Consider the following 23286-nt stretch of genomic DNA (forward strand, 5'->3'; position numbering starts at 1 on the left):
AATCCAATCACAAGAGGGAATCAGCTGAGCCATCAGCTGGTGTGCTGGCTTAGGAACTGTCAGCTGTGAGCTGATATAATAGCCGAGCTTGACCTGCCAGAACTTACGCTATGCTTCATATGTGCGACTGGACATTGTGCTTCATTCAACTCACATGTACAAACCTGTCTCTGAATGTGTCTGTGTCGGCCCGTCAGGGGGTCAGAGGGCTGCAGACACGTCATGAGCTGACACTCTCAAAGTGGGTTGAGACCGAATGTGAAGTGAATTTTAGAGGCGGCAAAATTGCATAGGAAGTCAAACCGCTGTTGAAAAACTGAGGTGAAGAGGCGTTTGTTGAAAAATGATTTAATTGGCAATGAAAAATGTTGCATTTATCCCAAAGCTGTATTACTCCAAATGTGCCATGAGGGAGACGTGTTTATGTTGTTTGCTTTATGTAAATGAAACTCCTGAACTCACCCTCCTCCTCCTCCTCCTCCTCCTCCTCCCCCCCTCCTGCAGGACTCCCCTCTGAAGGCCGTCCAGATGCTCTGGGTCAACCTCATCATGGACACTCTGGCGTCTCTTGCTCTGGCCACCGAGCCGCCCACCGAGTCTCTGCTGCTACGCAGGCCGTACGGCCGCAACAAGCCTCTCATCTCCAGGACCATGATGAAGAACATCCTGGGTCACGCCGTGTACCAGCTCGTCATCATCTTCACCCTGCTCTTCGCTGGTGAGTTTAACAACTAACAGCATCCAAAGGGGAAAAAAAAAAATCCAACTGCAGAAACCAGACGGGTTACCTCTGTGGAAAAAAAATCAGTTTGTTCAGGTCTGTGAGATCTTTAAGTTTTGGAAAAAGTCTGTATAATAATATACATATGCATATTTATTATTTGTTTGTTTCTCAGGTGAGTCGATTTTCGACATGGACAGCGGCCGCAACGCTCCCCTGCACGCGCCCCCGTCGGAGCACTACACCATTGTCTTCAACGTGTTCGTCATGATGCAGCTCTTCAACGAAATCAACGCCAGGAAGATCCACGGAGAGAGGAATGTGTTCGAGGGCATCTACAGGAACCCCATCTTCTGCAGCGTAGTACTGGGGACCTTCGTCCTGCAGGTAACTCCACCACCACCGCAACCATCATGACATACATCATCATCATCATCATCTAACGCAGGGATTCACAAACTGTTTCTAACGTACCCTTCTTTAAGAGAGAGATCATAGATTTGAATGAAAGTGTAAAAAAATGATGAAAAAAAATAGATCATTGGTATAAAGGGAGGGAGGAAGGGGATCAGGGAGTTTTACCAGCTGAAGATGGCTTCATAATTGCCTGGCGGAAGTTAGTTTGATAATCACAGGGCTGACGCTAGGCTGACATAAATCCAATTAAACGATCAAAATCAACAACGTGTTAGTCCGTCTCTCAGTTACCCCCGACTTCCGTACTCGGTCTGTGGCTCTTTGGTTCCTACCGCTGGTCACTGTAGTTTTTAATCAAACCAACAGCAAAAGGAAATAGTGCTTTTTTTGTGGGGAGTATTTTTGAGCAGTGGATTAATCCACATAGAGTGCTTTGGAGCAGCAGGAAGGTGTATGTGGGTTTGATTCAAAAGAAACGTCAGTGTGTGTTCGAGGTAATGAAGGAACATGTCCCCCGGTGCAACAGTATGGCTGTGTTTTAGTTTTTTGGATAATAATGAGGCTCTATGGCACAGAGGAAGAAGATATATCAGACTTTGGAAACACACACAGACACTTGTTAAGTCGGATGAATTCATTGTTAGTTTGGGCCTATATATGGGATTTGTTTACAATAAGAAAAAAAATAGGGGCGCCTGGGTAGCTCACCAGGGAGAGGGAGAGAGAGAGAGAGACTCCTCAATGCAGCGGCCGCGGGTTCGACTCCGCCCTGCAGCCCTTTGCTGCATGTCATTCTCCCTCTCTGTCCCTTTTCATGTCTTCAGCTGTCCTAAATAAAGAAAGGCCTAAAATGTCCAAAAAATAATCTTAATTTTTTTTAAAAAATAAATAGAAGACCAGTCCTTTTAAAGGTGCCCTATGAGTTCCTGCGTGACGTCACTTCTGTTGACGTTCCAAGTAAACACCAAACAAAACAGAGCCAGCTCACCCCTCCCCCCATGTTTCCCCAACTGTCATGACTGTCACTAACCCCCACCCCAACCATCTTGTCTGTGATTGGCTGGAACGTGGTTTGTTGTATTTTGGTGCACAGCCTGTTTGACGTTTATGACCCCTGTGTTGTCTCCCGAGACCAGGCTTTTTCACAGTGTATTCAGCTAGCAGATCAAGGAGAGATGCCTACGATTTGAGACAAAAATTAAATTGCGCTGAAACCATGCAGGAACTCATAGTGCACCTTTAAGACTGAACCATTACTCAGCTAACACGTCCCGTACGTTTCTTTTCCTCCTCAGATCGTCATTGTTCAGTTCGGAGGGAAGCCGTTCTCCTGCACGGCTCTGACCATCGACCAGTGGCTGTGGTGCGTGTTCATCGGTGTGGGAGAGCTGCTGTGGGGACAGGTGAGACCAGAACCAGAACCACAGATGTTTAGCTCTGAACAAACGGCTTCAGTGCCGAATGTGGAACACCAGCTTGAGCTCTGAGAATAAATCCATACGTGGGGAGAAGATGAAGAGGTCTGTGGCAGCAAACTACTGCCTGTCACACTTCTGCTGCTGCTGCTGCTGCTGCTGCAGGGTTTCCGTCGCGACCATCGCTATGGTAATGAGCGCAGCACATGAAAGCAGCGCGACACCCCTTTTACGCGCACCGAGGGAAAACAAACCCAGCGTGTCAGTCCCTCTGTGGATGCACACAAACACACCGTCACATGCAAGATTCGGTTAACATGTACACACACAAACGCACACACAGGCTTAGAAAGCGTACAATATAGAGAAAAAAAAAAAAAAGAAGTTGGTGGGTTCATTTGGAGGGCACAGACTACAGAGAGACAGAAAGATGCTGACAGAAACAGACTGATCAGAAGTCTGTGGTTTATTTTAGAGGTCTTTTGTTTCATAAGAAGGTGACCGAAATGTAAAAAGCCGATGTGCAGCTGCAGCAGGAGGCTGGGTGTGTCTCTCACCTCTATTCTTCTCGTTTAATCCAACAATAATAGTTAAGTCAATGCACCATTACATCACATGTCCATTTGATTAATGATAATATTAAGATATGTAAACATAATAATAGTAATGGAAATAAGCAATAAACAAAATACATTGTGCAAGGTTGTCATATATATTGGATATATTCAGTTTATCGTTTAAAGTGGCTATATCCGATTGGATAAAGTGGCTATATGGAACTGTCAGTTTGTGTTGATTCTTTGGACTAAAGCGGTAGTGTTTTTACCACACCTGCTGTCATAAAGGGCTTTTCTTTACGGTGCTGTATCGCCCCAACCTGACTCCACCAGATGGATCGCTTCACATTTGCTCGGCATATCCATCTGGGAACTTTCCGTTGGAGAACTTTTGGCAAGGGGCGAAAATCCTAGTTAGCTGATTGGATAAACCATCTGTCTATCACCACCTATGTTTGCGATAGACGGGCCAAATCAACCAATTAGATCAAACCAGTTGGGAGAAGAGCAGAAACATCTTTTCCTCCGAGAAAAGCCTCCAGTGCCGTTTTTTTTGCTCTTCTTTCAATGAAGGAATACTTTCTAATTTGGATAAAACTTGCGAGGTAGCTACGCTCATCTCATCCGTGGAAAAGTTGTTTAGACTGACAGTCACCTCTCGTTGCGTCACAGCTAAATCCGCCTCAAAGCCAACGCTGATCGGTCGGTCGTTTGGCGAACGGCTCCAAATTGTCTCTATCTCAAGATGCCAGACGGATCTGCGAGTGGAAAACTGGAGCTGGCGAGATCAGGACGGTCTCACGAGGCTAAATGCAGGGGGCTCTGGAAGAAAAACTATGACTTTTTGGACTTGTTTTTTTGTTTTCGTATTATTTTTTGTTTGTTTGTTGTCTCGCTGGGGAACTGTCGTTTAAACCTGCGAGCTGTTCAGGTACATTTCTGATCACTGTCGTCGGCAAAGCAAACTTAAAATCCTATTCAGCCAACCCTCCCAGTCCTTGACTTCGTCCTCCCAAAATCAATCGCCAGCTGAACCAAAGGGAGGTACAGAACGGTGTTTCAACAAGACCAAGAGGAGAGACTGAATTAGGAGGTCATATTGTCGCGATGAATGTTTTGCTCAGACAGAAAATAAACAGTATAATTATTATTAATTATTATTATTCAAATCATTCATTTACAATAAAAAAATAAGTTACAGATGCATCGTTGCATTTCAAGTGTTGCATACGGTAACTTAGCCTACTTTGGATGTCTCGTGAGCTAAACTGGGCAATGTTATTGCTGTCACTGTGTCACGAGCCAGAGCATTATGAGATTGTTGTAGCAACTAACAAAAATAATGACTAATAACTTAGATTTATATAACGCATTTCAAGAAACCCAAGGGCGTTTTACACAAGTACAGGGGGACAAAAGAAAATAGTAGGCCACACTAAAAGGAATAACCCGCCCGCCCTAAATGGAAAGGGGACGTAATTTAATGTCTGCTACAATGCACAACCACATCTCGCATTGTAAAGTTATTTTATGAATGAAATTACATACCTGAGGGCCAATTCGGGGTCCGTTTTGAATCATTTACAATCCCGTAATTGTCTCCATCTGTTGAAATCCCGGCCGAGTGTGACTCTGTTTCGGCCGTCGTCTTTCACTTTCCCTTTTAAGCTTTTAGTTGTTCAATTTTCTTCTTTTCGGTGCTGGCTCTGCCCCAGTATCAGCCATAACTCCAACAGATAGCCCAAGCTTAAAGCTGAGTAGATTTCATCTTGACTAGTAAACTGACCTCGATGTGTAAAATCGGTGGAGTGATCCTTTTAACAAAATTATGTTTAAATGTTTTTCATTCTCAGCTGATCTCGGCCATCCCCACCCACCACCTGAAGTTCCTGAAGGAGGCGGGCCACGGCACCACCAAGGAGGACATCCACGAGGAGCAGATGACGGAGGGCGCCGATGAGATCGACCACGCCGAGATGGAGATGAGGCGAGGCCAGATCCTCTGGTTCAGAGGGCTGAACCGTATCCAGACGCAGGTACGCCCGACGCACAGTGACACCCAGCACACCGCCAAGACCAGCTTTACCTGGAAACTTTTCGTTTCAGGTTTTTTTCTGATATCCCATTTCCAAGGTTGGTGACTTAAATATCTGTTGTGTCATAATAGCTGCAGAAAACATCAGTTGCCATAGTGATGCAGGGTAACCTGACTCCGGCAGATGGATCGCTTCGCATTTGCTCGGCATATCCATCTGGGAACTTTCCGTTGGAGAACTTTTGGGAAGGGGCGAAAAAACCTGGTTAGCTGATTGGATAAACCATCTGTCTATCACCACCTATAGCTGGTGATAGACGGGCCAAATCAACCAATCGGATCAAACTCTTGCCGAAACCAGTCGGGAGAAGAGCAAAAACATCTTTTCCTCCAAGAAAAGCCTCCAGTGCCGTTTTTTGCTCTTCTTTCAATGAAGGAATACTTTCTAATTCGGATAAAACTTGCACAATGGCTACGCTCATCTCATCCGTGGAAGCTGCCACGTTGTTTAGACTAACAGTCGCTTCTCGTTGCGTCACACCCAAACCCGCCTCAAAGCCAACGCTGATCGGTCGGTCATTTGGTGAACGGTTCCAAATTGTCTCTATCTCAAGATGCCAGACGGATCTGCGAGTGGAAAACTGGAGCTGGCGAGATCAGGACGGTCTCACGAGGCTAAATGCAGGGGGCTCTGGAAGAAAAACTATGACTTTTTGGACTTGTTTTTTTGTTTTCGTATTATTTTTTGTTTGTTTGTTGTCTCGCTGGGGAACTGTCGTTTAAACCTGCGAGCTGTTCAGGTACATTTCTGATCACTGTCGTCGGCAAAGCAAACTTAAAATCCTATTCAGCCAACCCTCCCAGTCCTTGACTTCGTCCTCCCAAAATCAATCGCCAGCTGAACCAAAGGGAGGTACAGAACGGTGTTTCAACAAGACCAAGAGGAGAGACTGAATTACCTAAAAACATTTCTGTCCGTTTATAAGAGCTGCAGATTCAAACAGGAGTTAGGAGTAAGAAGTTTAGATTATTAGCTTGAACGTGTGCCATTTTGGGCTCAGCGTTTTTGCAGAAAACAGGTGAACACAATATCTTGATAAGAATTATGTCAGATCGGCGCAAACAAAAGATCTTTTAGTTGTTATTACAAACTAGAGAAAAGTAGCAGAGTAAATAGTTTCTGCAAACCTCGGAAACTACCAGCAGTAATGTTAAAAAAAAAAGAAAACTACATACATGCACATACATGATGGTCTATTGCACAATAGTTTTCCTGTCCTCAACAGAGGAAAAAAAGGCATAAATCGTTATACTTAACCAGCTAAGCAGCTAATAACATGTCTCCACTCAGAGTTTATGTAACTGAAAACCAGAGGCTGAGGGAGAATAAAATCTTTCTTGGATTAGAGGTTGGTCCTTTAGTGTGGATTTATTTTGCTGAACTCTGAAGGAAACTACTAAACTCTGGAAGTGAAAAAAATGGTTTTGGTGCGACATGCACATTTTATGTTCACGTTGTCTATGTGCTGCTCACATCTGTGTCAGGTCAGACTCTGAAATACAGTGGAGCCGATGAACTCTTTCATTATATTTTTAAATCCAGTTCAGACGAGCTGATTGGTTATTTGTGTCTCTGAATGGAGCTTCATGTCGAAACCGTCCTCCACGTTTTAACATGCTCAGCCACGTGTTTGTGGTAAATTAAAACACAGTAGAGTGTGTGGAGGTTAAACCGGAGATATTTAACAGACACTGTCATTGTTAATTTCACGCTCTGCTGCAGAGCTTTAGTACAAAAATTAAAGACGGCATCCAGCGTGGGACAAAAGGCTTACTGGAGTGTGGCCAGGTTGGCTCATTGGGTAGAGCAGGCGCACATATACTGAGAGGTTTATGCCTCGACGCAGAGGTCCAGGGTTCAAATCCGACTTGTGATGATTTCCTGCACGTCTTCCCCCTCTCTCTCCCCTAGCTGTCCTGTCAAAAATTAAAGGCAGAAAAGCCCAAAAATAATCTTAAAAAAAAAAAAAAGCTCACTGGATATTTTTATTCTTCAGCCGGTGTTGGTGGTACACAGCAGCACCTTCACAGAGCCGTCTTCCCTTGTGACTCATCTCACAGTCTGAGACTCTGCTGTGTGTGTGTGTGTGTGTGTGTGTGTGTGTGTGTGTGTGTGTGTGTGTGTGTGTGTGTGTGTGTGTGTGTGTGTGTGTGTTCCTCCTACAGGATACATCTACATTCACTGAGCATTAGCATGTCCACAGGCAGTCCTATTCAGTCCCTGTGGGGTTCATTAGCCTTGATGCTAACACCCACCTACAGTAACAACAGCCAACGCTCTGCTCTCTCTCTCTCTCTCTCTCTCACTCACACACACACACACACACACACACACACAACACACACACACACACACAGTCATAGAGGTCAGGTGTTTAACTCCCAGCAGTGCACTAACTTATAGTTGTTGTGGCCGCAGGACAACTGATATCATCTTCTGGTCTTGAGTTTTTCTGTTTGGCCCTTTTGAAAAAGTCTCAAAGACTCAAACTAACAGACAGAATATCAGACTTTACTGGCGTCTTGTTCCAAATGTGTGTTTTCCAGACACAACCAACAGTATCTTAACAGTAACAGTATCTGGCTGCAACAGTCAGATTTACATTTTTATTTAAAGCAGTTATATCTAAATTTTTTTTTATAATAAATATGATGAATAAATGACTTGTTTTGCTGACACAAAGCACCCAAAAAAAGGTTTAAAAGCTGAGGTTCAAAGCTCATTCTTGACCTGGAAACAGTAGCTTACAAACAGAGTTAGGAGTTGGATGAGAAGTTCTTAAAAATGGAAATTTAAACCTCTACAATTCAACGACAACTTGGCAACTCCACCTGCCTTATAAGCTCATGTGTTACGATCTGAGGCCACAAAACGGACGGGCGGGTGCAGACCTGAGACGGAAACCCGGATTCTGATGCGATTCGGTGTCAGAAAATAACCTCCAGCTGGCCTTTGTGGAGCCGCGGGGCGTCGTGAGAGAAGGAAGTGATGCGTGGAGGAACAGAAATAAGGCTCTTCTGTCTCCATCATCAGACACGCTGTAGAGAAAAGTGGAAGCTCTCTCTTTTCTTTTCATGTCTGTGTATCTGTAATATCAGTCTGTCATCCTCCTGGGATGGGAGGATGAGGGGATGGAGGGGGAGGCAACGAAAGGCTGCAAGCTAATTAGGTTCTTATCTCTCCACGCTCCTCTTCCTGTCCTCCTCCTCTCTAATCCTGGTGGGCAGCGTTATGCCGCTCAACGCCTCGACAGTCAAACACAGTGGGGGAATAATTGGTACAAGCAGCACCTCGCTGCCCAAACTTTATCAGTCATTCGGAGTGACACGTTTTCTCCTCTTCCTCCACCGCTTCTTCTCCCAGAGTGCTTTTTGAGTCGGATTCAAAAGCTCTTTATTCATTGTTGCGTTTCTTCCGCAATCCCTTCGTTCTATAAGAGCTTCTTCTGGATTTTCACATTTGGTCTTTCACTAACTAACTAACAGCTTTCTCTCTCTCTTCATGCCTTTCTCTCTCTCAAAGTGTCCTCCTCCTCACTCCTGTTCTCGCCCTCGTCCATTTCGACTCGTCTTTGTTTCATGTTCTTCTGTCTGTCTGTCTTCTCTGTAGCTGGTTTCTACCAGCGTCATGGTAATGTCTTTATGCTGCTGAACAAAGTTAGGTCAAGACTTCTGTTCTTTTTGTTCTGCACTGTACAAATGAAAACTGTCAATCCGTCCAGCCTCTTTCAAACTCTCTGTAACCTCTCCACAATCTTTCTCTCTCTCCTCCCTTCCTGTTCCTTCCCCCCCGCTCTGTCTTTCCGCTGTCTAACGGTGTGTTGTGGCTGTCCTTCCTTCAGATGGATGTGGTCTATACCTTCCAGACGGGCCAGGCGCCGGTGCCCGGTGCCCTGCGCCGCCAGCCGTCGGTCGTCAGCCAGCACAATGACGCCACCGCCGCCAAAACTCTCTCTAGCCCCACCCACGTAGGGCTTAGCCCCTCCTCCTCTCTCACCAACTCGGCCGGGGCTCCGCCCCCTGCTGCTGCTGCTGCTGCTTCCTCCTCCACTGCAGGCAGTGAGTCGGTGACCAGAGGCCAGCTAACACCACGCTTCACCCCGGCTGGACTCTCTGTCTTTTCCCTCTGTTTGAACTGCATGAACGCTGCATGACTCACCAACACTAAAACTCCATTTCTGTCATCCCGTCAGGTGTCTGCACAATCTGAAAGATCTAGATTATCATTTTAGCTATTATTATAAACAACTGACTGATAAAACATGATGTGAATGATGTGTCCAAGTTGTTTAGAGTAGAAATATCAGGAAGTGTAGTTAGCATGTGATAGCCACTGTAGTCACTTTGGGAAGTGCTGAAATGACCGCTGACCAGTAAAGCTGGCATCAAATCAGGATTGGTATTTCATCATTCTGTAGTTTCTGTTTTGGACCGTTGTTTTTTTCATTCTTTTAATTTAGCCATGTCAAAAGACATTTGGTAGTATTTTTCTATATTGGGAGCCGAGCCGAGCTGGCGGTATTTGAAAGTGATCCACTGACAAAATAGCAACAAATAATAATTATTTTACAACTATAGTTTTTATAGCATCCCTTACAACGCTCCACTAATCTCAGAGTCCCCCAAATTGCGTTGTCTACAGGCGCTTCACAATAAAAGCCTCCCAAAAGGTTTTCCAGTGGAAAGCTTTTAATGTGAAGCAGCAGCAGCAGGAAATGCTCAGTTTGCGTTTGCAGTAATTTTAACAGAAAATAAACCTCCTTTTTCTTTTTCTTTTTTTTTTTTTCTGAGAGTGAGATGAGAAGGTGGATTTCAATCTCACGTCTGTTTGTTAAGATGGAGTCAAACGTGGTTAGCCTAGTTTAGCGTAAAGACTGAAAGCAGGACGAAACGGCTAGCCTTGCTCCGTTTAAAGTTTAAAAATACACCTCTGAAGCTCCCTAATTCACACATTGTTTCTTGATTGTTTAATCAATACCAAACCAGAAATGTAAAATACACCTCTGTCATTTTTTCATCAAAATTATATATTTGTGAGCGGTTTTCTCAAGTTTTACGTCTTCAGTAGGAACCAATAAGCTTGGGGCTCAGTGCCACAGACAGAGTAGGGAAGTCAGAAATTATTTGGACAACATAGTTGCTTTTTGGTCTGAAACCATCTAAAAGTGAACCTGCAGATAACGTGATCTGTGTTTCCACACTGTGCTTCCTACTTCACCTTCCTCTGCTGTAGCTTTTTTTTTTCTCCATCTTAATCTCCACCTCTTTTTTTTGAAATACCTTTCATTACTTCCCTCTCTGTCGCCTGCTGCCTCTCCTCCTGCATGTTGTGGAGATTTAAACTCTTGAATATTATTCAATTATTATTATTAACCCTGATGTGACTTGCTGCCTGAAGACTCGATGATAGATCACAACCGTTAGCTGACGAGAAGAGAAAGAAGCTGGGAATTGTTCTGATTCGTGACAGAGTGGTGGAAAAAAAAAAACCTTCTCTTTGTTGCTTTTTTTCCTTCTCTGAGGCGACAGCCTGGGCACCAAGATAATTTTATGGGTTAATCCTGAGCAGGGTTAAATCTGTCAGGCTCAGCAAGTCTCTCATGGTTTTTTCTCAAGAGGTGTGTGTGTGTGTGTGTGTGTGTGTGTGTGTGTGTGTGTGTGTGTGTGTGTGTGTGTGTGTGTGTGTGTGTGTGTGTGTGTGTGTGTGTGTGTGTGTGTGTGTGTGTGTGTGTGTGTGTGTGTGTGTGTGTGTGTGTGTGTGTGTGTGTGTGTGTGTGTGTGTACGCACTCTAAGCTGCAGTTCTGCAGCTCTCCTGTGGTTCAGTAATAGAGAGCTGCAGAACTGCAAGGTTATTAATTATGACAAAGAGTGTATGCTGGTGCGTATAAATCAGCGTGATCAGCTGCAGCCTCTGTGGATTCATGACAGAGGAAACGACTTAAGGCAGAGAGAAGAGAGCAGCTAGAGGACAAAATGATTCTGGCTCTGAATGTGATTATAAATACTTACAGTATGCATGTGTTTGTTGTTTTTGTGTGTGTGTGTGTGTGTGTGTGTGTGTGTGTGTGTGTGTGTGTGTGTGTGTGTGTGTGTGTGTGTGTGTGTGTGTGTGTGTGTGTGTGTGTGTGTGTGTGTGTGTGTGTGTGTGTGTGCGTGCGCGTGCGCGCGCGTGTGTGTGTGTGCGTGCGCGCGCGTGCGCGTGTTGTTTACTGGGGCCGGGTATTATTTGAAATTTCTGTACTGGTGCTGACGCCATCAAGGTTGAAAAACGTGTTGCCAAAGTGGCCTCAGAGCCCCGGGGCCTCAAAAGTCAAAGCATGACAATTGGCTTTTGATATGTAGGCTATACATATTTATTAATGCAACTAATTTTAATTAATATGTGTAATACAATAGATAGATAGATAGATAGATAGATGTTTTTGCTTCTTCTGAATAGAATACAGGTAAATCAGAAATTAAGTCAGCTAGATGATGAATCTAACTTTTGAATTTTGACTCATTTTGGTCTGAACCAAAAAAGTCTTGCAGTTCACCGCCTATGCTTAGGGTAGGGCATACAGTCCTAGACAGCGTATATATAGAATGGACCAACAGATCCTGTTGCTCTGGACGGAGACCAGTGAAGGATATTAGAAGCACTTTTCCAGTGAGCGCTGAGCGTTACTGAGCAGCCTCCAATTGAGAGAGATGACGTAAATGAAAGTTGTAAGTCTTCTGGTAGCTGTGCCAAGAGAAATCTCAATCATTTCCAATCTTGCAGAGACAGAAAGTGTAGGTATATGTAAGGAGATAACATAGACACAGGCTAATTATTGCTAACTAAAATGCTAGTTAACATTAGTAATTAAACTTAAACAGCTAATGTAAGTCCAAACTGCCTGCAAGCTTCTCCTGTACTATACGGTAATTCCTCCACTCTGTGACACAATCGTTAGCCTATTTTTACAAAAACGTCTGCTATGGAGCCATAACGTGAGATACGAGGTAATGGAGCCTTTTATACATTGTCGTGTTTCTTTAGAAATAAACAATAGACAAATAGTCTTTAAACGCTTCAGATGTAAAGTTATTCGCTGTCAAAGTGACGTCAAAATGAATGGCAGTCAATGGAAAGCTAACGGGAGGTGATCGCTTTGTAGCATCAAAATGGCGCCATAGGAGGTTTGAGTTGTGAAGCGAAGCTTACCCCCTTGCATACAGTAGACTGTACGTATAACTGAAGCCAAAACATCTTGATCGCCCCCTGGTGGCTGGCTGCAGTATAGTTAATATACTCCGCCCCCTTCATGTTGGCGGATGGGACAAGGGCCAAATAGAGTGTGTGTGTGTGTGTGTGTGTGTGTGTGTGTGTGTGTGTGTGTGTGTGTGTGTGTGTGTGTGTGTGTGATTTTCAGCTGTTGTGATTTGATGGCCCTCCACATTTAGCCGTCTGTTGGTGTTTTTTTTTTTTTTCATCTCCGTTTGTCTTCCTGCACCCAGCTGCCTCAAACATCATGTCGAACCGTTTTTAGTTTTTGACCTTTTTGTGTTGATGTCATGTAGAATTAGATTTTTAGTTCTCCCATCCAGCCGACTTGTGTTTCACGTTGTGTTTTGTGGTTTTTGCACATCCCTCCCCAGATTCAGACGCACGACCACCCACGCGTCCCATCAGCCTCTGCTGCTTGTGTGACATCACGCTTTCGTAACCGTCCGTAGCTGTGGACGCGCTCGCTCTCTGACCGTTTCTCTTCTTTCTTTGTTTCAGATTAAGGTGGTGAACGCATTCCGTAGCTCCCTGTATGCGGGGCTGGAGAGCCCAGAGTCCCGTAGCTCCATCCACAGCTTCATGGCCCATCCTGAGTTCGTCCCCCAGTCCGAGGAGGAGGCTCGCATCCCCATCATCGAGGAGACCGGAGACGAGATCGACCTCCTCCCCAGCGCCTCCTCTGGGGCCGGGGGAGGAGGAGAGCCGCCCAGCGTCTTCCCCCACAGCTGCGAGTCATCCATCTGATCTCCTCCTCGCCTCCTCCATCCTCTTTATCCGCATCATCGGTCATCCCATCAACTGAACTGTCGCGCTGAGGAGGGAAGTCACTCTGCATCCCCTCATTCTGCACACACACACACACACACACACACACACACGCTTCACATCGTCTTCACCCCCTCTCAGTCATTCCTGCCACCATGTGTTTTTCATACTGACTGTGGCGTCGTCCTGCCTGTAAGTTTGTCCTCCACCACCACCACACATGTCTCAGTAGAGGGTGGAGGCCTGCCCATTCATGTATATTTTTTACTCGATGATCCTTTTGAAAAGCTTTTAAACTACGTTGGGTTCGATCTTTGCGGGACTCGCAGCAGCATGTCGTGTTCTGTACTCGCTTCATTCCCGCTTCCGAAAAAAAAAAAAAAAAAAAACGGCACGGAACTTTTCAGAGAGTGCAGTGATTCTCATGTACATACGCTTTCCGCTCCTCTACACAGCTAACAGCCCGGGTTTGGTGATCAGAAGATTTTTAGGCAAATGCAAAAATGTCATTTAGTTAGTTAGTTTGTTTTTTAAAAAACCCTCTTAACGATTGTTAATCGAAAGTTCATTCAAACTCCTGAGAATGTCTTGTGAGTGTGACACTACAGTCTTAAAAGGTTCAACAGTTCAAAATATGTTCTTCCCTTTTTTTTTTTGGTGTCTGTATGCGTTTGCTTTTTCTTTTATCAGCTGTGTTGCTTGTTGAAGGACAGAATGCTTACTTACCCAAAAATATCCAACATGGCGGCATCCAGAGAGGGCTCACTCCCTGCCTAGTGAGGGTCTGACTTCATCTCATCCAGTCTGGGTTCTGGTTCTCCCACCCTCCAACACCCCCACCCCCCCAGTACGTCCACAGTGTCGATAGGGAGCAGGAGTGTGGTTTAGGTTTCCAGCTCTAGTAGGATGCATGTTATGTTTCATTCGTGTTGAGTCGCATGATAACTTAGGAATGAGTATTTGGGATTCTGTTCAGACGACTATATGTGCGTTAGTCTGCAGCAGCTTCTGTTCAGCGCTTCATTCACTTCCTCGTCATTAGGACCGAACTTCCCGTTACCACAACAGCACGAAAAAAACCCAGACTCATCGATACTTTCAAAGTCTTGAAATACTCCACAGCAGGGTGTCTCAATAATCAGCGTGTATGCCACATGGTCCTAAATGTTGTTCTTGCGAATGGAAATTTACCCATGAAGAACCGTGCAGGGTTGCAAGGGGCTGGAGCCCCTCCCAGCTCATATCGGGCAAAAGGCGGCTACTCCGCAGTCGGCTAGCGGTGTAGTCACGGCAGAGGTAGCACCGATGAAATGAGGCCACGACGTAATGCCTTGATTGCTAACGAGAGAATATGATGCAGCCGTAGCTGAAATCTTTCTGCTGGCGCTCCACTCGACGCCTGCTTGGGACCATCCCACCCCAGTCCTCTTCTCGTTTTAATAACCGTGCACTGTGCTCGGCGTTGGTTTTCCGTTCATTTAGGCGAACAAGTAGACCGAAACTAAAGCAGAATATTTCACAGATGAGGGACATCATTCATTGTAAGTCACGGTCTCAATTGCCAACTTTTCTTGCGTTCTTATCACCCCCCTCCCCCCCGACAGGCTCATATTAGATAAGACCCGCCCTCTTGAAGTACTGCAATTAATCCAAAATGACAACCTGTGACCGTGACACTGTGAGGCGACCCCCGCTAAACACTGCCCCACTGTGCCGCAGATGACAAAGTTAATGTCACGTGGACCCTTACAGCTATCTGGAAACATTTAGCTCGCATCTTTCAGGTTTGGACTCCCAAGCTGAACACTACTGCCACAGGATGACAAGTATTCATCCCTTTGTCCCTTCAGAAGAAAATTTAAAAAATCCTTAAAATTATCCTTTTTTTTTCCCGCTGCTTATTAAGTGGCACCAGACTAAAAAAGGTAGCCCCAGCTTATCTTGTCTTCTCGCCAGACACATCTTGAAGCATCCCGAGGTGTTCCCCCTCCAGACGTTAGACCACCTCAACGGACTCCCTTCAGCCAGAGCTCCGATGAGAGTTCGAACGTAGCTCGACTGATATATGGACATGACTCCGGTATCGATGAGTCTGTTTTGGGTCACTGTGCACGAAATTCAGTTCCATCAGACAGGAAGTTGATGGATCTCTAAACGGGGGTCTGGACCGTCTCTCTGTGTTGAAGACAAATCTTATTACCCGTTTCTGATGTGTTTGGTCCCCTCGTTTTGTCAGATATTTATGAACATAAAAATAATCAGCTGTCAGTGACACACGCTGAGGTTTATGGGAGACTGATGATGTCACCAGTCAGCCTGTTGACTAAAACGCACCGTTATCCCTGCTCCCGCTCAGTACTTCCTGCCTGCCGTTGTCCTCCCATTACTGTCATAAAAGAAGGAATCATCTTCCAATCAGAAGCAGCGATGCGTGTAATCCCCCCTTAATATGACTAGCAGCCATCAACCTATCTACGAACTAGGACACACGTTATTGACGTAATGTGCTACTACTGCCATATTTCCTACTTTTTTGTCATGACTAGGTTCTTCCTCTCCCTTCTGATGAGCTTTTTCTATGTAACTCAGAGCCATATTTTATAGGTTGTCTGTATTGTTTTTTATCTCATTGTTATCGAGGTTTCCTTTGTTTTTTTTTCACCCCTGACCCCTCGCGCCCCCCTCCTACTCCAAACATGACCAAAAAGCAAGGAGAAAATCTTCAGTCGTCACTGCCGAACCATGTTTAAAGGACCTCTACAATGTTTACATGAAAAGCAAGTGGGTGGCAGTTCGCCTGCTCTTCTCTCATCCCACCACTTCCCTTTTCATTCCCTTGCTTTCCTGAGTCTTAGAGTTACTATTTAACTAAATGGGGGATCTTTCTTGCATGGTTTTCATATAAAATTCAATGTTTTGCTCATTTTTTACAATTCTTCTGTATTTTTATATTAAGTACTTTTTAATATTTTGGAGATATATGAATATATATGTATAGGCTGAAGAGTTTGGTGACAGTGCAGTACATGGATGAGATGAATCTAACGTGGACTCTGTCTTTTTACAGCTCTCTAAATATTTATGCCACGTGTGTCGTCTTGGTAACCTGACGTTAGGGCTCAGAAACCTGCAGTGACTTGTTTACTTCCTGTCGGCTGTTCAATTGGAATCTCAACTAATCTCTTCTCATCAGCCCCCCCCCCCTTTCCATGAGTATATTCACTTTATCCAAGATGTTGTGACACACTACACGCTATGTGATTTCGCAGTTATCTAACTAGAGTTCAGCCAATACAAAGTGAATACAGCTAACTGTAACAAACATTAAATGGGAGTGTATAATTATTTATCCAAACTCTGGGTTTCTTTGTTTCTGTACTTTGAAGTTACTACGATTTGATTTCTTTGAACGAGTGGACTGATGCTGTTTTCCAACCGACTGGTGTCGGAGCTGACGACTTTAAAGAGGATCGCAGCTGTGTCCCGCTTCAGGCCCCGCCTCCTTTGAACGGGGCGTGGCCTTTTACGGCGCGTCTCACCCAAAACGAGCTCTGACCCCCTCAGACGGACCAAAACTTGAGAAAGTAACCTGAGGACCAAAGCAGAGGCCGACCCCAATCATAAAACCCACCAATGAGTTGCTTTGAACCCCTTAGCCTCGAGGTCTTTAAAGTGGACCCATGAAAAACAAAAGCTACCCAAACCTAACATGCATAAATCTTTTTTTATTTTTCAAAAGAGACCAAGTCCAAATTGCTCTGACAACTGGGGCAAAACAGCAGGACCCTACACGCCCCAATTAGACGTAGTTGTATAATATAAACTCAGCTCGACTTGGGTCTTGTTGCTTGGAAACCAATAGGATCCAAGAAGACCTCCGCCAACATGGGGCCCCCAAACAAAATGTGAACTCTCTTTGAGTTCCTCTGTTAATTTATTTGTCATAATCCCAGTATTTAAAGATACAAATAATTACTGTGACCAGCAGCTGTAAAGGCTTTGCGGGTTACCTTTACAAAAATTGTGTATTTTTTATAATTTGAATTTTGAAATCCCACGACAACTCTGTGCCAAACCATTTTTGTTAATTTAAAATTTTTCTTTCACTGATTTAATTGTAATACATTGTAGTTAACTGCTGCCGTGCATGTTTGCGTACTTGGGGGGTGCTGTCTAATCATGATTAGGGCCCTAAAAAGACTTGGGCGGCCCTGGACCTCAGGTTAACTTGTCTAAATTCAGGCCAAAGAACGAGAGGATGCCATATTTTTGATTTGGTCATGAAATCCGCACATTAAAGGGGGGTGGGGAGCCTGTGACGGCACACAGCTGCAGCTGTAGGTGTCATTGCCATTTAATACAACTACCAACTTCAGAAACATTTCCCGGGAAGAGAGCAGGACTATTAAAGCGCTCGTGACATCACTTCCACTTCCTGCCGTGTGTCCGTTGGCTATGAATGAGACGCACCATTCCCAACGATGACGCTTTTCCTCTCTGTTTTTGTTCAACTGCTGAAACTGACAGAACACCTGTGCTCCTGCAGGCAGTACAATGTAAATATTGTCATATAAGTGAATGAAGCGTACCTGCTGTCTGTGTCTCGGTGACAGGAAATGGGAGAGGGGGCAATCAGCCAATCATCACCCGGCAAAGCTTTAAGGATGTTCTGCCAAAGTCGTTTTTTCTCTTTTCATTTTTTTTTTCTTCTGTGCAAGTTTGTTTTTAGAAAGTTTGCAGTCACATGACCACTCCCGTCCTCCCCGCCTCCCTCCCTCCCTCACTCCCTCCCGCCCGCCTGGATAGGACTGTCCCTCTTCTCCTGCCGTAGCCTTTCTGCGGCTGTGGCGCTCGTCTGTTGGACTGGTTGCCCTCACATCTCATGCCAGGTGCACAGTACAGCCCCCATCAGAGACGTGGAGTTCACAAGATCTCAGTTTTCCAACAGGACTTCTGTATGGAAAAGGAATTCGCGTCTTATCCAGTCATCGTTGCATTTTGACTGCTTCCTCTTCAGAGCACTGCCTTTTACCAGAACAGCTTCCTGTTGTCGGATCTTAAGGTATTCTTTGGAGAACCTTCACTTCAACATTCACAAATCAAAAAAATTGTTCAAACAAACTGGAATTTCACAGTTGGAAAAGTCATAACCACTCAATATATATATATATATATATATATATATATTATCTCTATATATTTATATCTAGTATATATATGTGTGTATATATATTATATATAAATAAATAGATATATGTATATGGTTTCTCAGTTGAACTTCATTGCAAAAAAGACTGAAAAAGATTTTTTTTTCTGTAATTACTATGATACACAGTAATAGGCGTTGGTGTTATTTTTGTATAAACATAATATCATCAGTGTGGCATGCATGACATATATACAAAATTTGGTGGTTTAAAGCAATATGTCCAACCTGGTGCGATTGGTTCTGTCGTGTTCCGTGTAGCCTAAAGCCACTCTGTGCGAAAAGAGTTTTAAAAAAACCTAACTGTTCAGTATATGTGTTCAATGTTCTGTGTTCTGCATGTTTTAGTATGGAATGAAACATCCCAAAATGTCGACTTGTTTTTACCAAATTAATCTCAAATACACGCCCCAAACACATGCAACATTACACACACACACACACACACACACACACACACACACGTATTTGCACTGTAAAATGAAACACACTGAGGAAATTAAAACTGTGTGACTTCTGATGGATGGATTGATGAAAGATGAAGATTCTTCTTTTTGTTTACATCGTCTCATTTTTACAGGAAAAAAATAACTTAGAACAGATGTCTGCTCATCCACCTTTTCACTGTTTCATCCTCCTGTCCCAACACACACACACCGAGATGCACAGATTCTCCTGAACCCACCACCCAGCCATCTGTGCAGTGAGAGGAGGAGGGAGATGATGACAGTTAACCTGAAACCTTCAGGAAGGCTTCATCATCTCAGCGATCACCGATCCATTGATCTCCATGATCCATTATCGTCTGCTTCTCTCTACTGGTCCAGGTTGTGGAGAAAAACGAGGATAATGGAGTTTGTCGCTCCCCTGTAAAAATGTGTGTGTCCTTGTTAGAGCCCGACCGATATGTGGGCTGATTGTATTTGTCACAGATAAAATCCGTATATGTATCAATATCAAAGTCTGCTGATAAGAAATGTTGGTACAGAAATGGTCATTTAGAAATGTGTCCACCTGACGATTTAATGTATGGCTGCAACTAATGGTTATTCTTAATATTGATTAATCTGAGGATTCTTTTTTTTTTTTTTTTTTTCATTGATCAATATATCGTTTTGTATAAATTAGTGGAAAAATGCGCCCATGGGTCCAAACCCCAAAGATATTCAGATCAACTTCATATGTGACAAAGAAAAGTTCCAAATTTGAGAAGCGGAAATCAAAGAACGTTTGACATTAATGGATGATCAAAACCGTTGCTGATTAATCAATCAACAGAAAATGAATCCGCAGCTATACTGACGTAAAGGTTTAGCTCCGGTAAAATATTCCACATGTTAAACGTCTTTAATAACCAAATGTATGGGATTCTTATAAAACCTTCTTTTGTTGTCATTTTTTTATCGTTTGTTTATTCATGCATTCAAACACATTTTACATCGGTATTGATAAGGCTCTAATTCACATCACTGTCAGTCTGATCGGTGAGAGCACTGTTGTGATTTGGAATTCCAGAAAATATCGGTTCACTGTTAAAACTCTGGATTTACATTTGAATCTGATCATTCGCTGCTCTGGATTTTATTCTCATCGAGGTGTTAAACTAGAACAGCATAAACACGAGACCCCAGAAAACATCTCCTCTTTAGATTTCTATTCCTTCACCTAAACAATAAACGACATACAACAATGTAAATCAAACCCAAGTTTTAGGATTCAATTACATTTTCTCTCTTTTGATGGAGGTAGACTAGCAGTTTCCCTCCGCTTTCAGTCTTTGTGCTAAGCTAGGCTAAACATGGCCCTGTCCTATCTGTATGTACTGGAAAAACAGAGATGAAACTGATCTGAAAATCTGACTGGAAAAGTGAGAGAACAAAGGCAGAGAATAGGGAGTGATAATCTTACCAGAGTGGATGTTTTCATACATCTGCTCACACTGACTTCAGTTATCATCAAGTCGGTTTACCAAACTTCTGACTTCATCATAACACAACTGAACATTTCTCCTCAAATTCGAAATCCGTATAAAAATTTATTGACTTTTTGGTTTTTATCCGGCTGTAGAAATGGCCGTCATGGCAACAGTGTTGACAGCATTTAAAGTTCTGCATCAATGTGGGAATGCATGTTGGACTTTGTGGTCGTGTTAAAGTGCACCGAGTGTGTTGAGACGGTAGTTTGGCAAATCTGGCAGCCAGGATTCAGGACAGACAGGTCACGAATCCAAATCGCTCTGAAATGCAACTGAAAATAAAGTCTTGTTCTTTAATTTTTTGGAATTTATGCTACTTTATTCAGTTACCATTTACTGTATATATTATTCCCTAACATGGAGGTCTAAATGCTGTTTCAAAGCCTTCTGGCGAGGACATGGCAAATTCTTTATTTGTTTTTTACCTAAACGCTGTCAAATGATTTCTTTGGTCCAGCCTGAAATATCTTCCAACTATTAAATAGATGGCTATAACATTTTGCACAAACATTCATGTTCCCCAGAGGGTGAATCCTTATGACTTTGTTATTCCTTGATGACTTTTCCTCTTACGTCACCATGAAGTTCACATTTGTCGTTTTGAGTGAAATGCTTCACCCACGTCATGAGATTTGCCAAAAACGTTCATTCCCCCTAATAATTAATTAGAATAACTACGGTGATCCTCTCATTCTGAATATAGCACCATCATCAGGCCAAAGTCTTCATTTGCCCAATTTTATTTTATTTTTTATTTTTTTATGAACAAATACCTGTAAAACTAACGACATTCCCGTCAGCCTAAGCTGTACCTTGTGTCTTGTGCTAGTTAGCTAATGGTAGCATGTTACTGTAACAGGCTAAACTGAGCTGGTGAGCCTGCTAAACATCAGCAGGTTAGCGTTTAGCTCAGAGCACTGGCACATGACTGTAGACCCTTGTTTAAGTGTAGAAAGGACTCCACCTCGCTGTCTTTGGTCATCCTGTCTGGCAGATTCTGAGCCTCAGCAGTGATTTGTTGTCCAAAATAAAACTTCCTGTGTGTGTGTGTGTGTGTGTGTGTGTGACATCCTCTGTCTGTTTCGATCAAACACCCTCCTCCTGTTTGCTTCAATCTATGCAACAGAATACTCCAGTTCAGCTCCAATTGATTCATCTGGTTTCTCACTTTCTCTCCCTCACACTCTCACTCTGTCTGCCTGTCTCTTGTCTCTTTATCGGCTTTTTATTTTTCAGTTCTTTCTACAAACAGAACCACTGTACCTGTACACTGATGTATGTATGTGTGTGTGTGTGTGTGTGTGTGTGGTGTGTGTGTGTGCGACAGGTGCACACACACTCATGTTGTTTTCTTTACTCTTTTGTAAGATATGATCATGTGGAATGCCTTGGTCTTGGTGTCATGTCGTTTGAACTTAAGCTGAACAAAAAGATGATAATCAAGCAACTGAGTAAAAGTTGTGACATAATATATAATATATAAATATATATAAATATATACAAATATATATATACATAAAATAAAGCCATTGGAATTTGAAATAAATCAGTGTCAATTTGTGATTATTTTTTTAATTTTTTTTTTTTTAGATTTTTTTTCATACAGATTTCTTTTTATTTACTTTTAATATTTGTTTTTCTTGCTTCTACTGGGAGAGGAATGATCTGAACACCTCATGAATTGTTATTAACATTGCACTTGAATGCTTTAGTCAAGAACAACAGTTTAAAGATTTTTAGATGTCTTGTCTTTAAAGGTGCACTATGAGCTCCTGCATGGTTTGTCTCAAATCGTTGGCATCTCTCCTTGATCCGCTAACTGCCTGCCCCCCCTGAATACACTGTGAAAAAGCCCGGTCTCGGGAGTCAACACAGGGGTCCTAAACGTCAAACAAACACCAGGGGCACAAGCTGTGCACCAAAATACAACAAACTACTCCAGCCAATCACCCACAAGATGGTTGGGGGAACCCTCTCATGTAATATTGTTTGGGGGAGGGGGTGCATGCGCACTTACCTAGCTAGCGGATCAAGGAGAGATGCCAAAGATTTGAGACAAAAATGAAATTGTGCTGAAATCATGCAGGAACTCATAGTGCACCTTTAAAGCAGATATCTTCAACAGGGGGTCCAGGAACCCTAGGGGGTCCTCAGAGGTACTGCAGGGGGGCAGCCAAATTATTGTTTGATATTTATTTGAAAGTGTTTATTTTTTATTTAAATAAGTCTGAAAATATACATTAACATGAATCCAACATATTAGCAAAGATGAATCGGCTTATTCATACAAAAAAACTATATATTCAAAACTATGATAGCCACTATGGTAGCCATCCACATGTACAGCTAGGCTTAGGGATACACCGTGCCTTCTACATGTATATTTAACGTTAAAACATGATGTATCAATAACATATGAATATCCATCCGGCTCAGCTCAAGAAAAATACAAAATAAAACTAGATTTATCCCTGATAAGAACCTCTTTATTATGGATACTTTGCCAATTTTAATCCAGCTGAATTTAAATCAGCAAAATATCGCTTTAAATGAGCTGATGGTCTGATTTTATTTACATGAACAGGTTTATTTGGTAATATCCCCATTGTTTTATTGGTCTTATTAAAGATAACTTGTTCAGCTGTACCCTGACTCCCAAAGTAACCATTTGTGTATGATCTCTGTTTGTGTAATTATTAGAATCCTTTATTATTAAAATGCTTTAAAGTAATTTGGAAAGCTTTTTAAAGCTAAAGTGTGTAGTTTCTGTCTCCCCCATGAGACAACAACACTGTCGGAGCATCCACATGATACAAGCCTTCAGTGATCACCCCTCCTCCATGCAGTTGCTAGGAACTAGCCATACTGAGAAATACAGAGAG

At 43.2% G+C, this 23286-nt stretch overlaps 1 protein-coding gene across 1 annotated transcript in view; it reads left to right on the forward strand.

Annotated features, from left to right (window-relative positions):
• LOC114554863 (plasma membrane calcium-transporting ATPase 1) overlaps window positions 1-14054 on the forward strand; it is a 101508-nt gene extending 87454 nt beyond the window's left edge. Inside the window, exons 17-21 of the mRNA XM_028576932.1 lie at window positions 505-718; window positions 897-1108; window positions 2434-2541; window positions 4964-5146; window positions 12957-14054. Coding sequence (XP_028432733.1) covers window positions 505-718; window positions 897-1108; window positions 2434-2541; window positions 4964-5146; window positions 12957-13202 — 963 coding nt within the window. The 3' untranslated portion in view covers window positions 13203-14054. The remainder of the gene's footprint in view (window positions 1-504; window positions 719-896; window positions 1109-2433; window positions 2542-4963; window positions 5147-12956) is intronic.
• Window positions 14055-23286: the final 9232 nt, after the last annotated feature.

The sequence above is a fragment of the Perca flavescens genome, chromosome 4, assembly GCF_004354835.1.
Source record: "Perca flavescens isolate YP-PL-M2 chromosome 4, PFLA_1.0, whole genome shotgun sequence".
NCBI lineage: Eukaryota > Metazoa > Chordata > Actinopteri > Perciformes > Percidae > Perca > Perca flavescens.